Genomic DNA, 14,943 nt, shown 5'->3' with positions numbered 1-14,943 from the left:
ATAATAATATCTGGCTGATCTAAAGGGAGACCCTCTCTGCTATTTTATGCTCTCCCTTACTCCCAATTTGATCCTAGCAATTGACTGTTTAATATGTCTCAACCTTATGTGTCAGAAACTAAAACTTTAGAAGGGTCACATGTTAATTCACACTCACCTGTTTGTAATATACCAGAAAGCTGCTAACAAACCTGAAAGCCATGTTCCACTAAGAAGCCAGCTGGTTACATACAGAGCAATGACATAAAGTGCCTGAAGTCCAAATAAAGTGTAGATATAAAAATAAACAGGCTCTAAATACTTCTGTAAAACAGAGGAATATTGAAGTTAAATTTTATAAAATACTGGAAATAAATTTATGTGAATTTAAAGGTAATGTCTCAACACTTTTGCAAAATAACAAGACAAATCAATGTTAAAGACAAGTAAAATGGTATAAAACCCCAATAAATGTTGTATTTTTGAAAAATGTATGACGCAGTGATTCAAAAATCTATTTTAAGTGCCCAAATGTAGTTTACTGATAGTCCATAATAATATGAAGGGCTGTTAAGCAAACACTTTCAAAGCTACCTGTTTAAAGTCCCATCTTACACTCTTGTGAAGTCTCCACCTCTCAATACCCTGCCCACTCACAGGGAGGGAACTCCATCTGCAATAGCTACAAGGATCTTCACATCCCTCTATCCACAAGGGTGAGGTGAGCTGCTAGCCAGAGAGAATGTAGCAGGAAGGGTACATTTGCTCCTCTAGTGAAATGAAGCAAGCTAGGAGAGTATCCCCCACAGTCTTGGCATACTACACGGCCTCAGCATCACTTTGCCAGACCTATCCTGATTCTTAAAACCCTGAGTGCATATGTGCACATGTGTATACACACATACATAGACTGTTTAAAGCTTTAAAATGACCATAAAGGGTCTTGTTCCTTTTGCAGGTGCAAATCCATAATGGCAGCCACAAGTGGGTAATTCCAACCACTTTTAAATCTTTAAAATTTGGTTTTCCTATTAAGTTCATGTGTGGTTGCATTGAAAACTAAGTGGTTTTTATCTGTATAGATTTAAAACAATTGCAGGAATATATTTATCTTTAGAAATTAACCAAAATTAGGTTTCTCGTTCACTGGGAAGCTTTCATGAAGCATCCATATATAGTTATTTATTTAAAGCCATAATTACCTACCTACCTGAATGGGAAGAATCCTATACAGTATGCTGAGAAACACCTCCTGGTAAACATTCATCCTTTCAAGTATGTTAATTGTCCTCAGAGATTCAGTTTTATTGTCATATATTAAGTCATGTAAACCTAAATGTTAGAGAAATTAAAACAGAAAAATTATATTTTCAGCTGAACAGTGAAAAGTTTACAAGTGTATTTTAAGATCTTTAATGAAGACTTTGCAAAGCTTTATGTCAATGATCCAAAACATGTTTTTATATCTGGTTCAGTTACTAAAATCTAAAACTTTTATTAATTTTCCCACTTTGAGAGCAATGTAGACATCCCCTAAGACTCATGGCATGACCATGGCTGGCCCAGATCAGATGACTTGGACTCACAGGGCTCGGGATGCAGGGCTAAAAATTGCAGTGTAAACATTAAGGCTCGGGTTGGACCCCAGGGTTCTGAGAACCCACAAGATAGGAGGGTCTGAGAGTCTGGGCTCTGGCCCGAGACCAAAGGTCTACACTATTATTTTTAGAACCAGAGTCAATTGACTCAGGCTCTGAGACTTGGTGCTGTAGTGTTTTTTTCATTATTTTTAATATTAAAGTGTTTACGTACCCTTAGAATGGTGATTATTGGACTGATATACAGTGAATGCAATTCTGTACATTTAGTAATGTATGTCAATATGCAATATGTCTATTTTCATGATGCTGTGGACACTGCAATAATAAATTATGTTTGGGGCACTACACGTGGGACATTAATACTGGGATCATGAGCCGTTCACTTTTAGGTCACGGCTTTTAAAGCCAGCTGAGATTGGCATTGATGAAATTGTTACCAAAAATACTAGCTATTAGGTAGCATAAGGAAAATTAATTGGGAGTCTCAGTACAGTGTTTTGAAGACAAGACACTATCACAAATAACCCCAATAGGCATCATAGTAGATATTATTTATCTGTTTTGCAAGAACAGCTAGAGGTCTCAGCCAGGCATTAGGGCCCCATTGTGCTAGGCACTGTACAAATATGTAGCCCAAAAAAAAGTCCCTTCCACCAAACAATCTACCTATGACACAAACCGTGGATACCAAAAAAAAGGGGTGGGGAGCATAGTATTGACTATTATAATTACTGTAATAAGCAGTTACAGCATATCAAATGCTTAGCCATTGTTGAGTAAAACAATGAGGCAAAACACTAAACAGGTATGGAAATATCACTCTTAGGAGTGATTTCACTTTCTTACGGGGTGGTACATCGGAGGAACCAATGTACCACTGCAGAGCTTATATTTTCACTATCTAAACTATTCCTGTTTTTTGTGGATGAATCCAACAAATTTGTCTCTAGCATGATTACAGCACCTTTCATAAACATTATATTCACTTTTCATTTTATTAAAAACAGCATCTTGTCAAAGCAAAGTAAAATTTACTTTACACGTTACAAATACCTTGTTGGATGGATGTAGCCTGCAGCATCTCTTTGTAGTAGGAGTAATACAATCCACATTCAGTCCTGAATGAAATTTCCCGTTCTACTTCCTGCAAATAAGTTAGAAGCCCTGCTACTTAAGATACAATCATACACCAGAGCTTATGTTTACATATCAGTACTGGGTGAGCATGACTTGCTTCAGCAAACTCTGGGCCTGATCCTGTAAGTAAGTCCTTTCTCACATTGAAGCAGCAAAGAATCCTGTGGCACCTTATAGACTAACAGACGTTTTGCAGCATGAGCTTTCGTGGGTGAATACCCACTTCTTCGGATGCAAGTAGACTACTTGCATCCGAAGAAGTGGGTATTCACCCACAAAAGCTCATGCTGCAACCAGACTAACACGGCTACCCCTCTGATACTTTCTCACATTGTGACCCATCAAAGTCAACATGAGAGAATTACTCAGAGTTAGAATTGTAAAAATGGGCCCTTGGGTAAAGGCTAGTGTGGAATGCAGCTGCCCACTTGTTAAATGGTTTCTTGCAGGGAGCCAGCTGTTCAACACTTTTTATACTTAACTTTATAGGTTTAAAAACAACACTGGCCTCCTATTTGTTTTCACATTCCAAATTAAGGTGTTAGATTTAATCTATAAAGCCTTAAATTTGTTTGAGTTCTCAGTATCTCAAAGATCTGATTTTTGTCTCTTTGGCTGATGCGGCAGCAGCTGAAACCTGAGGCATTCAAACTTACAATGCTTTAGTTTAGACAGAAAGGGATATTCAATTGGGGACCTCTATTTGGGAATTCACTTCCTTCCATTAGTTCATGAGGCTTGTGCGCTTAATGAGGTTTATACACATGTTCAGAGACATGGATGAGCACACTTTGACAAATTAAATATGGAAAACAAAGTATCATGGTGAAATCATTTAGTTTTTCATTTTATCTAACAAATAACAGTTATCTTTAGTGCCTAAATGAAACGAATTTTTTTTTAATTTTGTATAGTTTACAAAACTAGAAAGGGTTTATCTCTATATTTTTACTCCACATATGGCAATCTCAACATGAAGAAATCCCAGTAAGATTCCTAAAGCTAATCCTATTAATTCATCTTCCTGTACAAAAGTACATTGCTGAAATAACTGAATGGCCTTACTTTCTCAGCTTTTATGGTACCATTCTTGTTAATTGTGTAGCATTCTAAGACTTGCATTTCCTTTACACAGTCATGCTGATTCTCTTATCTGCTAATGTTGGAAAAGAATCAATGTTGGTTCAGTGCTAACATAAAACTAAACAAAAATGGCTTCCTCTTCCCCAATGTAAAATCTTGTTGCAAAAACACATTTTGCTGAAGTCAACTGTAGACAAAAATAAACCACTAGAAGCTCTCCATGTAGCTGCTCTAAACTGATGAAAGAGAGCTCTCCTGTTGGTTTAATTACTCCAGTCCGCACCACATAGAGATAGCTATGTTGGCGGGAGAAACTCTAACTTACGTTGACTTAAGCTGTAGTGTAGCCATAGCCTATATCCTTCAAAATGTCTTTTCCCATGTAAATTTACTTTCCTAAAATATCTTTTAATGTCTTGGAGTTCTTAGAAAACATTTTTGCTAGGAACACTAGATTCTGTGATAAACATTGCACAAGTTGAACATACAAAAGTAAAACATGCACTCAAAGTGTTTACCCATAACAGTATATATTTTTATTGACATGGCACACTAAGAAAAGTATAAATTGCCATTGAACTGGAAAAGTGTCATGAACGAGTAAAGCAGATGTTATCTTAGCATGAAACAGATGTAAAACTCACTAGTGTTTGTGTCGTAAAATATAAATAGCATTTGGTTGAAGACAGCTGGTGCAAGGATTACATATTAATCATGTTTGAATGCATTTTTGCTAATTAGATCCCCCTCTGTGATTACCTTCCCCCCCTTAATAAATTCCAAGTGCTAAAAATTCCTTCTACTTTAACACTTCAGAATGTTGCTTCTGTTTTGAAACTACTTTTTGTAGTAGTGGTGAATTTAAAACTAGAAACTGCAGCTATCCCATATTATGATCTGGTTCAATTCTATTTGTTTGGCTTAGTATGGTATTAAATACCAAAAGGCACAAAGTCAATGTAGTCCACTGACACTAATGTTTTAGTATACTGGAAAGCAACTGGAGAGTTTGTGTGGACTATGGTGATTCATACATTAGGAATAGCAGAATTTTCCATATCAACCATGCTCAACAATATTTGTTACAGTTTCAGGGCAATTGCACCTGTATTTCTCCCTCTGTGGGCCACCAATGGCATCCACTTAAAGTCTTCCAGCTCCTAGCCACCATCTCTGCCTGGTGGAAACCCACACCTCACTCCTTTCTGACCATGCATTTTTAAGGCTCCACAATGTCTTGCCTTACTCTGTGATATACTCAGAAAGCTAGAATACCTAAAAGACCTGTTTTACTTTCTGTCCAAGGGCTATGACCAGTATATTGCCCATAGTTCCTTCTAAACAAGGACATTTATTTTTAAGGTAAAAGTATCAGAGGGGTAGCCGTGTTAGTCTGGATCTGTAAAAGCAGCAAAGAGTCTTGTGGCACCTTATAGACTAACAGACGTTTTGGAGCATGAGCTTTCGTGGATGAATACCCACTTCGTCGGATGCGTGTAGTGGAAATTTCCAGGGGCAGATATATATTTGAGCAAGCAAGAAGCAGGCTAGAGATAACGAGGTTAGTTCAATCAAGGAGGATGAGGCCCTCTTCTAGCAGCTGAGGTGTGAAAACTAAGAGAGGAGAAACTGGTTTTGTAGTTGGCAAGCCATTCACAGTCTTTGTTTAATCCTGAGCTGATGGTGTCAAATTTGCAGATGAACTGAAGCTCAGCAGTTTCTCTTTGAAGTCTGGTCCTGAAGTTTTTTTGCTGCAGGATGGCCACCTTAAGATCTGCTATTGTGTGGCCAGGGAGGTTGAAGTGTTCTCCTACAGGTTTTTGTATATTGCCATTCCTAATATCTGATTTGTGTCCATTTATCCTTTTCCATAGAGACTGTCCAGTTTGGCCGATGTACATAGCAGAGGGGCATTGCTGGCATATGATGGCGTATATTACATTGGTGGATGTGCAGGTGAATGAGCCGGTGATGGTGTGGCTGATCTGGTTAGGTCCTGTGATGGTGTCGCTGGTGTAGATATGTGGGCAGAGTTGGCATCAAGGTTTGGATAATCCATGCAACAAACCTCGATGCCAACTCTGCCCACATATCTACACCAGCGACACCATCAATATATATCTGCCCCTGGAAATTTCCACTACATGCATCTGACGAAGTGGGTATTCACCCACGAAAGCTCATGCTCCCAAATGTCTGTTAGTCTATGAAGTGCCACAAGACTCTTTGCTGGTATTACAGAGAAAAGACAATAAAACAATAAAAGAACCTATACACATGCAAAGAAGCTTACCAGATGTCATCTCCTATTCCACCCTAGGGCTCTGGTAGGTTTTAGTCCTTCAACACCCACAGCTGGCTTTTCCCCATGGTTTGGCCTTTTACTCTCAGCCTTTTGTAACAGGTAACCAGTCAACAATGGCCTTTTCTTCAAGGCATAGCTTCAAAAGGCTGGGTTTTTGCATTACCTGAATTGGGGATTTGCATTATTCTCTCCCAACGAATTCCCCTGGAAACTCACTTAACATTTATTCTCAAAAGTCCATACTTGTGTGGCACATTTTCAGTGTAGTCTTTTGAACTCAAGTCTTTCATCTATTGCAGTATTAAGCCATGAAAACAACATACAAAAGGGCTCTAGTCACAGTTAAGAGTGAAAGTCCTTAGATTCCAGAACAAGTTTCTTCAACCTTCTTAAGCAAATCATACCAAATTTAGGAAAACAGCTAAAATGAATTGAAGCTTTTATATAAAACAGCACAAATATGTACCTAATTACACTGGCTGCCGTCATCCAGCATTCTTTGATCTAATTTAACAAGACCAAAGCATAGTTTGTGTAGCTGAAAAAATGTATATATTTTGTTTAACTCTTAAATTTCAATGCAGATCAGTCAGATTAGCAAATCTCTTCAACTATACAAGTGGAAACTCAATATAGACAGCTGCTATCAATGTTCCAGGCTGTGAATCATGCCCTCAGCAAACATATTTAATGCACATACATGGTCTTTTGGCTGGTTAACCTCCTGTCCATCTGTTAGAATGGCATGACTCCTGCTCAAATGTTGATTAGACTTTTGATATAGGGTATGGGTGCCAAGCAACATATATAGCTGGCCAAACACTGGAACTGTCACTTCTTCAGGAGGAAAGTACTAAAGTACTGATCCAGCTTGTTTTTTTCCTAATGGATTACACCTGTTCACTTGGGTTATTAATGAACTTTGAATACTAGCTTCCTGCTTCTTTGTTCATCTCCATTAGACATTTAGCATGTGAAATAAACAGATGATTAGCCAGAACAAGTGAGAACTTCAGGACTTAAATACACCAGCATGAATTGGAAGTAAGTCCACTGAAGTAAATGGAGCTAGATGGTGGAAGTGAGAGGAGACTCAAGCCCAGTATTTTCTTCAATGTCATCTAGCCAGGACAACTGACTATAGGCTCCACTGTTAAAAATGTATGCAAACATTATCCTTTGTTTTGTTGGACAAGGTCATTCTGTGACTTCTCTCTCGTAGCATCTAAATTATAGCATACGTCATAGTCCTTGGATACTTGCTTTTTTCTATTTTTGTGATGAGAGGTACAAGAGTGGCTTTCCCTTATTCCAATTAACATGGCAAAATTAAAGTAAACAGAGATGAGTGTGTATATTTAACTCATCAACAAGGTTCTCATTCCTACCATAGAGGTGCTATCGCTAGCCTCTTGAAGGAAGGCTGTCTGCAAAGAAATACTTTATTGCAACAATTGTTAAAAACAAAACAAAAAACCTGTGGTAATTAATGCTGCATCCAAAAACTGCAATTTACTTATTCAAGAAGTTGAGCCTATTGTAATGATATTTTCAATATTAATTTAACTTTACCTAAGAGTTCACTGTGATTTAAAGGCTGATCCAATGCCCTCTAACGTATGGGCACTGGATCAGGACCTTTAGAGATCATGCACAATGTTACAAGTTGGTAAACCTTTTTTTTTTCTATTAATGAAATAGTTTTAATAGATTTCACTGTTAGAAAAAACATTCCTGCTATTCAGCTTGTATTCTTCCTTTGTTCAATTTAATCTTTTTTTACTTCTTCTTTACATACCTCTAGAACAGGGGTGGCCAACCTGAGCCTGAAAAGGAGCCAGAATTTACCAATGTACATTGCTAAAGAGCCACAGTAATATGTCAGCAGCCTCCATCAGCTTCCACCTCCCCCCCCCCCACACAGTGCCTCCCGCCTACCAGCAGCCCCACTGAACTGCACCTCCCCGCACCTCCCGATCACCTGTTTTGTGGCATGCAGGAGAACAAGGCTTAGGCCACACCACTTTCCTGAGCATTTCCTATTAGTTAGCTTAGGCAGCTCCCCACTCAGTATGCTGGCTTTTGTGAATCCCCTTTTTAGATGCCTATCTCTCCCTGTGCATTGTATAGGGATTCTGGCCATCTACCTAGAGCTGTGAATTCCACTAGGCAGCACGGTATCTCAGTCCACTTTGTGAATCCCACTCATGGTGACTTTATGGAATTCTTATATGTATTAAAGTATTTGATTGTTAAATGTAAAAACTAGTTGCTTTTTATTTTTAACAACCTATTCAATCAAAGCCATTTAAAAATAGATGTATTATAGCTCAGTAACATTTTTAAAGAAATGTATGACTACATTCTTAAAAAATGAACTCTCTCTTATAATAGACATTTTCCTTGTTTCTCAACAATGGCTATGTTATAGAATTTTGTAGGTCCTTGCATTTATGCAACACTGAGTGTTTGTTAGTATGGCTTCCATTTCTAGTATACATCATGTTTAGTAAATAAAACAAACAAACCTCATAATAATCTCTGCACTTCATTTAGCAAAAGCTCACAATAATTTGGTGTCAAAGATTAGATTACATGCAATAAAACTAGCATTTAGACCTCTAGAAAAATAAGGCATATTGCTTCACAGTTTTGAGGAAATTTAGTTAAAATATGCAGGAATATATATATATATATATATATAGATAGATATAGATATATAAAATCAGCCGAACCATAAAAAAGTTTAAGAAAATATAGACATTTCCATTTGTTTTCAACATAACTTTTGAGATCTAAATTATTATACACTAAATTTCACTGCCTATATTAGTATACAGTATATATTTGAAAAACATAATGAAAAAAGATTTTTCTATATATGGACACTCCTATGTCTAAATGTCTTTTATTGATGGACATACAGTACCTTGTAAGAGTGCACATGGCTGCAGCTTTGAATCTCCCAAAGTCCTCCTTAATTGGCAAATAAAGCACAAATAGCAGAGGCTAACCCCTTTGTTCTTAAATCATGTTAAATAATCTGAAGCCAAATTTATAGAAATAGCCTCTAAGTTTGCATGATCAAACAGGTATAGGCATATCAGGTAACTGCTTGTAACAAGTTTAGTTTTGTAAATGCTTGTCTGCCTATTCAAGTCAAAGTTTAACAGTTGTGCTTACAAAGTTAAAGGTTAATCTGAAGTCCACTGAAAATATGATCCTTAACAACTACTAAATGGAAAACTTATTTTCTTAGAATGCAAAGTGAGCCGGCACACAGAGTACACTCCAATAAACAGAATGTATCACTGAAAAATATCTGAAGTTTATTTTACAATGTAGATTATTTCTAATCCATTAGAAATAATAAGAAAAAAATGGTGTGTGCATTTTGTCCATTTTTGAGCAACATAACTATGATAATAAACATATTTGTCACTAGTGCCATCTTGTGTAAGTTAGAACAAAATTCACAATTGAATTTTTCAGAGGTAAATATAAAACGTTTTATCTTTTCAGTCATGTATGTGGATTTGTAGACACTCATATTTAACCTAAAAAAGTAAAGACTGTCAAAAGTGAACGTCATGTTTATCAAAGGTATACATCTCTACCTGTGTTACCAAAGAAAGATGAGGCTGCCACAAAACAATGTTGTTCATGCAGTTCGGCAGTAACTATTTTAGTAACTGGTAACTACTGCTCTTAGTACCTGTATGAAAGTGTTTTTGGAAATGCAAAAAGGTGCATATTATAAAAAAGGTGTTAACGTGCTAAGAGTATATTACAGTATAAATACGCAAAATATGTTTACCTAATCTATTAGAAAAATATGGGGGTGTGTGTATATATGGTACCTATCAGTGAGGATTAAGTGTTTTCGCAGTAAAGTAACTCACCTGTTTGTTTGTTCTTTGATTTAGACATCAGCATAACAATTATTTTCTTCTGCAACAATACTGGGGAAAAAATTGTCATTACTGGTTCTTGGAACGGGAAAAGTCCTACACACACTGGTTCCCACCAGCACAAGTATTTCTGAGGCTGTGAAACTAACTCAACATAAAGCTGAGTTTGAGGAGGTAAGTCTTTTCCTTTTGGAAGAGGATTTGGCTGAGGACCAGGATTTTTACCTGAGTAGAGAATCTGTTTGTGCTAAATCATCTTTGCTAGATTTTACGATCCCTTGGAGAGAGACTTTGTTCTAGGGAGCTGATGAGCCAAATTTGCTTGTGCTGGCAGAGGGAAGTACATTTCCCTGCAGCAACCACATCCCTTGCATATGAGGTAGGTGGTGAGTGGGTCGGAAGCTGCATGCCCTGAGAAGGGATTTTACCACTGCCAGCCTTAGTTCCGGTGAGGGGGGCGGGGAGGAAGGGTCCATTTGTCAGGGGCAGTTTGAAGTACAATTGTGGGCTCCACTAAGTTCCAATGTGGTGTGTGCTGAAAGGACATATGGGGAACAGTCCATATTCTGGCTGCCTTAGCCACACCCCCAGCAGGCCTATTTGGCAAGCCCCAAATGGGACACAAGCTTTCCATGGGGGACTGTCATGAGTCATTATTTATGCCCACAGACCCTCCTTGACACCTGTCTTCAGATAGAACATTCTATATTTTCAGTATGAGTGACAAGACAAATAGATTTTTTTTAAAGGAAATAGCCTACTGCAAATATTCATGTTGCAAAAAGTGTCCTAGGAAAGCATTGATGCAATTATCAAAATCATTTCATTACCTTAATATTGGAAAACCACAGGTCATTTTCATGTAGAGTAGCAACATAAACAGAAGTAAGAAGTCCAAGAGATATGGCAACAGTTCCACCAACTGTAAGTGAAAGTCTCTTCCATAGCTTTCCACCTGTGTAAACTTACAGAAGAAAAACACTTTCACTCTGGGATTGTGAAGCTTGCCATTCTACTTAGATATTTTAAATGGATTTCAGAATCACCACTAGTGAGGTCTAGGACTTGTACATAACTAGAGCCTTGTTCTCAAACTGCTTTATGGAAACTGGACTTGTGATTTTCTTATGTAACTAAAAGATTGCTACACATAGAATGAAAAAGCCTCTGTTTGAAGGGGAAAATGTAAACTTGCAGTTTTAAAAACAGCCCTATGATCTCATACAGATCTAGATAAACACCATATCTAATTTATAAATCTAAATTACAAAGAGTTTGGAATACCCTCCAGGGCACTGTTTTTAATTAATGAACTACAGCATGACTGTTAGCTCACAAAGCAAGGTATCAAAATCTTTTTCTTTAAACTTCTGAACTTGGCTGCTTATTTTATTTTTTGATTTTTTTCAAACTGCATTTCAGGTTGAATAAACTTCCATACTGAGGCTGAACATTGATCAAAGTAGTCTCTGATGTCATGCTTTGAATTGCAGATGACCACCTGCTGACATCAGAACAAGATTATAGACTAATGCAGAGACTGCATTTCTAAATAAAGCAACTCAGTTTACTGCTCATGTGCACTTTTTGTTTTAAAATCTTTTTCAAGTTGATTTCAGTAATCCTGCTTTTTGTGATGTGGATGCATATCCAATATAAGTGGCTACCTGTCACATTGGACAAAATTCAAATTAAATATAAGCAAGTGTGATTCAATGAAGCTGATGACAATGGATTTGTCCACTTATACCAGAGCTATATTTTGCCTATTTACTTCTATGCACACAAATTGGATAAATTGGCTGCCCACCTATTCAAAGTGTGTGCACAAATGCAGGTGGACCCAATTTTGTAGGCACAAAATCTGAGGTTGCAGATTGAAAACTTGACCCTAACAAAAATAAAAACAAATGGTGTGAACTCTCAAGCATTTCCATGAAAGAATTTCCCTTTGTCCTTCATTTACATAAACAAACCAACAAAACAAAAGATATTTTGAAGATAGCACTGTGTGAGTCTGACTTACATCTACAAAAGCCAAAAATGGTTTCAGTTAAAACTGACACCACATGTAATTTACTTGTTCTTATATTGTGCAGATATGATCCCCTATCAGAGGTCTTCAAACCTAAGAATCACAACTCAAATCATCTGTATGAGCCTCCAGTGTTTGAAGCATACATTTTCCAGGTTTAATTGTGAGTTGCCTGATTTGAAGACAGTGGTTCTCAACTAGGGGTCTGGGGGCCCCTGGGAGCCACGAGCGGGCTTCAGGGGGTCCGCCAAGCAGGGCTAGCGTTAAACCAGGGATGGGCAAACTTTTTGGCTCAAGAGACACATCTGGGTATAGCAACTGTCTGGTGGGCCATGAATGCTCATGACATTGGGGTTGGGGTGCAGGAGGGGGTGAGGGGTTTGAGATGTAGGAGGGTGCTCTGGGCTGTGACTGAGGGGTTCGGAGGGGAGGAGGGGGACCAGGGCTCGGACAGGGGGTTGAGGCGTGGGGGGAAGGGGTGCCGGCTCCAGATGGTGCTTACCTCAAGCAGGTCCCAGAAGCAGTGGCATGTCCCCTCTCCAGCTCCTACGCAGAGGCGCAGCCAGGTGGCTCTGCTGTGCACTGCCCCGTCCGCAGGCGCTGCCCCTGCAGCTCTCATTGGCCACAGTTCCTGGCCAACGGGAGCTGCAGGGGTGGCGCTTGTGGCAGGGACATCATGCGGAGCAGAGCCCCTGGTTACCCCTAGGTGTAGGAGGCTGGAGCCAGAGAGGGCACATGCTGCTGCTTCTGGGAGTTGTGTGGAGCAGCCCCCGACCCTGCTTCCCAGCTGGAGCACCGGAGCAGGGCAAGCTCCAGACCCCACTCCCCAGCGGGAGCTCAAGGAACTGATTAAAACAGCTGGTGTCCTGGATGCAGCCCACGGGCAGTAGTTTGCCCATCCCTGTGTTAGACTCACTGGGGTCCAGGGCGGAAAACCAAAGCCCCACTGCATGGGTCTGAAGCCCAGGGCCCTGAACCCCATCACTTGGGGTTGAAGCCGAAGCCTGAGCAATGTAGCTTCGTGGGGGGGCTCCCTGTGGCATGGGGCCTGGGCAAGTGCCCTGTTTATTACCCCCTAACTCTTCCCCAGGCTTTTATATGCAGAAAACCAGTTGTTATGGCACAGGTGGGCTGTGGAGTTTTTATAGCATGTTGAGGGGGCCTCAGAAAGAAAAAGGTTGAGAACCACTGATTTAAGTCACTCCAGTCCTATCCCTCTCTTGAGCAAAGACTGTCACTGATGATGAACTCTGCTAAATGTGTGCTGGGTTTTATGAAGTTCACAAAATTACTTTCATTTGTAACCTAAACTAGAATTTGAAAACAGGTAAAAGAATCTAGCGCAGTAATCTACAGTGTCGCCGTGACTACAGTAGCTTTGATCAGAAAGAAGATTTAGCTATACTTGGATAACTATTTGGTACAATACCTAGTTTTCATCTGTGCATAAGGGTAGATACCAAAAAATTTACACTAGTGAGAGTCCACAATATGACATTTCTTATAATTACCCACCAGATCGAACTCTTCCATCAGGCTTCACATTTTTCTCTTGTGTCAGATGATCTTCAGCAACTTCTGTGACTTTTATTCCCTTTCTGTGTCGGATGGTTGTCATGATGTCAATAACTTTCATACATTATTCTTCAGTCTCACTCCTAAACACACATACAAAGCAATAAATATTCCTTGCCAAAAATTTATCAAATAACATCAAAAAAGTGTGTGACAAACCATGAAAACACTCAAGCATATTGTATTGTGCATTGAGGCCTAAAAAGTTATACCCAGGTACAGCAATTCAAAATATTTTACAAAAACAAGAGTGTCATTCTCTGTAGCTCAGAGACATCAAAAAATGCAACGGAAAGACTGACATGACTTCTGCAAAGACTGACACTCATACATAACTTTACACATGGTAGACAAGATTTCCAAAAGTGGTTAGTTATTTTTGGTGTCCAATTTGAGACACCTTAAATGGGATTACTTTTCAAAAAGTACTCAACATAAGCCCCCTTAAAAATCAGTCCCTTTTTAAGGTGTCTCAGTTGGGCACTCTAAATCACTAGTCACTTGAAAACCTTGGCTTTTGAGTAGTTCCAATGCAATCAGTAGGACTACTCACAATATGCAAAGTTAAGCATGTGCACAAATCTTTGCAGGGTGGGGCCCAGGAGGTGCAAAAGTGATTACACCAAAGAAAACTTGTGATGGAAAACATTAAAAAAGCACAACTAATTTAGTTATACAGCTGAAAAAAAATCCCCAACTTTTGTAATATTAGTGTACTATATAGCTTAAACATATCACAAACCAGAGATGGGATGCGGGGAGAAACTATTTACAGACTCCAAGCTTTGCTACTTAAAAGTTAGTCTCTCAGGCAGGGGTGGGCAAAATACAGCCCACGGGCCAGATCTTGCCTGTCTAACATTTCTGTCCAGCCTGCCAGGCTCTTTGACTGCCCCCTCGCGATCTCCGGGCCGCTAAAAGCCCCGCAGGGCGCTCAGGCAGGCTGCCTGCCTGGCGTGGCACCACACTGCTCATGGAAGTGGCTGGCGGCTGCTGGCATGTCTCTGCATGCCCCTGATGAGGGGTGAGGCAGCTCCATGCGCTGCCCTCACCCCAGCACCGTCCTCACAGCTCCCATTGGCGGTGCTTGCAGGCATAGGCAGCGCACAGAGACCCGCTGCCTCCCATCCCCTAAGGGATGTGCAGAGACGTGCCACTGTGCCAGCAGCTGGCCACTTCCGGGAGCGGCGTACGGCCACGGCAGGAAAGCAGCCTGCCTGGGTGTCCCACTTCGCCGCCGGCTGGGAGCTGCCTGTGGTAAGCGCCTCTTGGCCAGAGCTTGCACCCAATCCCGTGCCCCAGGTCAGAATCCCCTCC

General features: G+C 39.7%; 1 protein-coding gene across 1 annotated transcript in view; it reads right to left on the bottom strand.

The window, feature by feature from the left end:
- DPY19L3 (dpy-19 like C-mannosyltransferase 3) overlaps positions 1-14,943 on the bottom strand; it is a 46,704-nt gene that overhangs the window by 29,903 nt on the left and 1,858 nt on the right. The window contains exons 2-6 of the mRNA XM_044987383.1: positions 13,567-13,709; positions 10,847-10,980; positions 2,634-2,724; positions 1,190-1,311; positions 158-303 (exon numbers count right to left, since the gene is read on the bottom strand). Of these exons, the coding sequence (XP_044843318.1) occupies positions 158-303; positions 1,190-1,311; positions 2,634-2,724; positions 10,847-10,980; positions 13,567-13,687 (614 nt within the window). The 5' untranslated portion in view covers positions 13,688-13,709. The remainder of the gene's footprint in view (positions 1-157; positions 304-1,189; positions 1,312-2,633; positions 2,725-10,846; positions 10,981-13,566; positions 13,710-14,943) is intronic.

This window comes from Mauremys mutica, chromosome 14 (assembly GCF_020497125.1).
Source record: "Mauremys mutica isolate MM-2020 ecotype Southern chromosome 14, ASM2049712v1, whole genome shotgun sequence".
Classification (NCBI taxonomy): domain Eukaryota; kingdom Metazoa; phylum Chordata; order Testudines; family Geoemydidae; genus Mauremys; species Mauremys mutica.
This window is presented reverse-complemented; position numbering and strand designations above follow the sequence as displayed.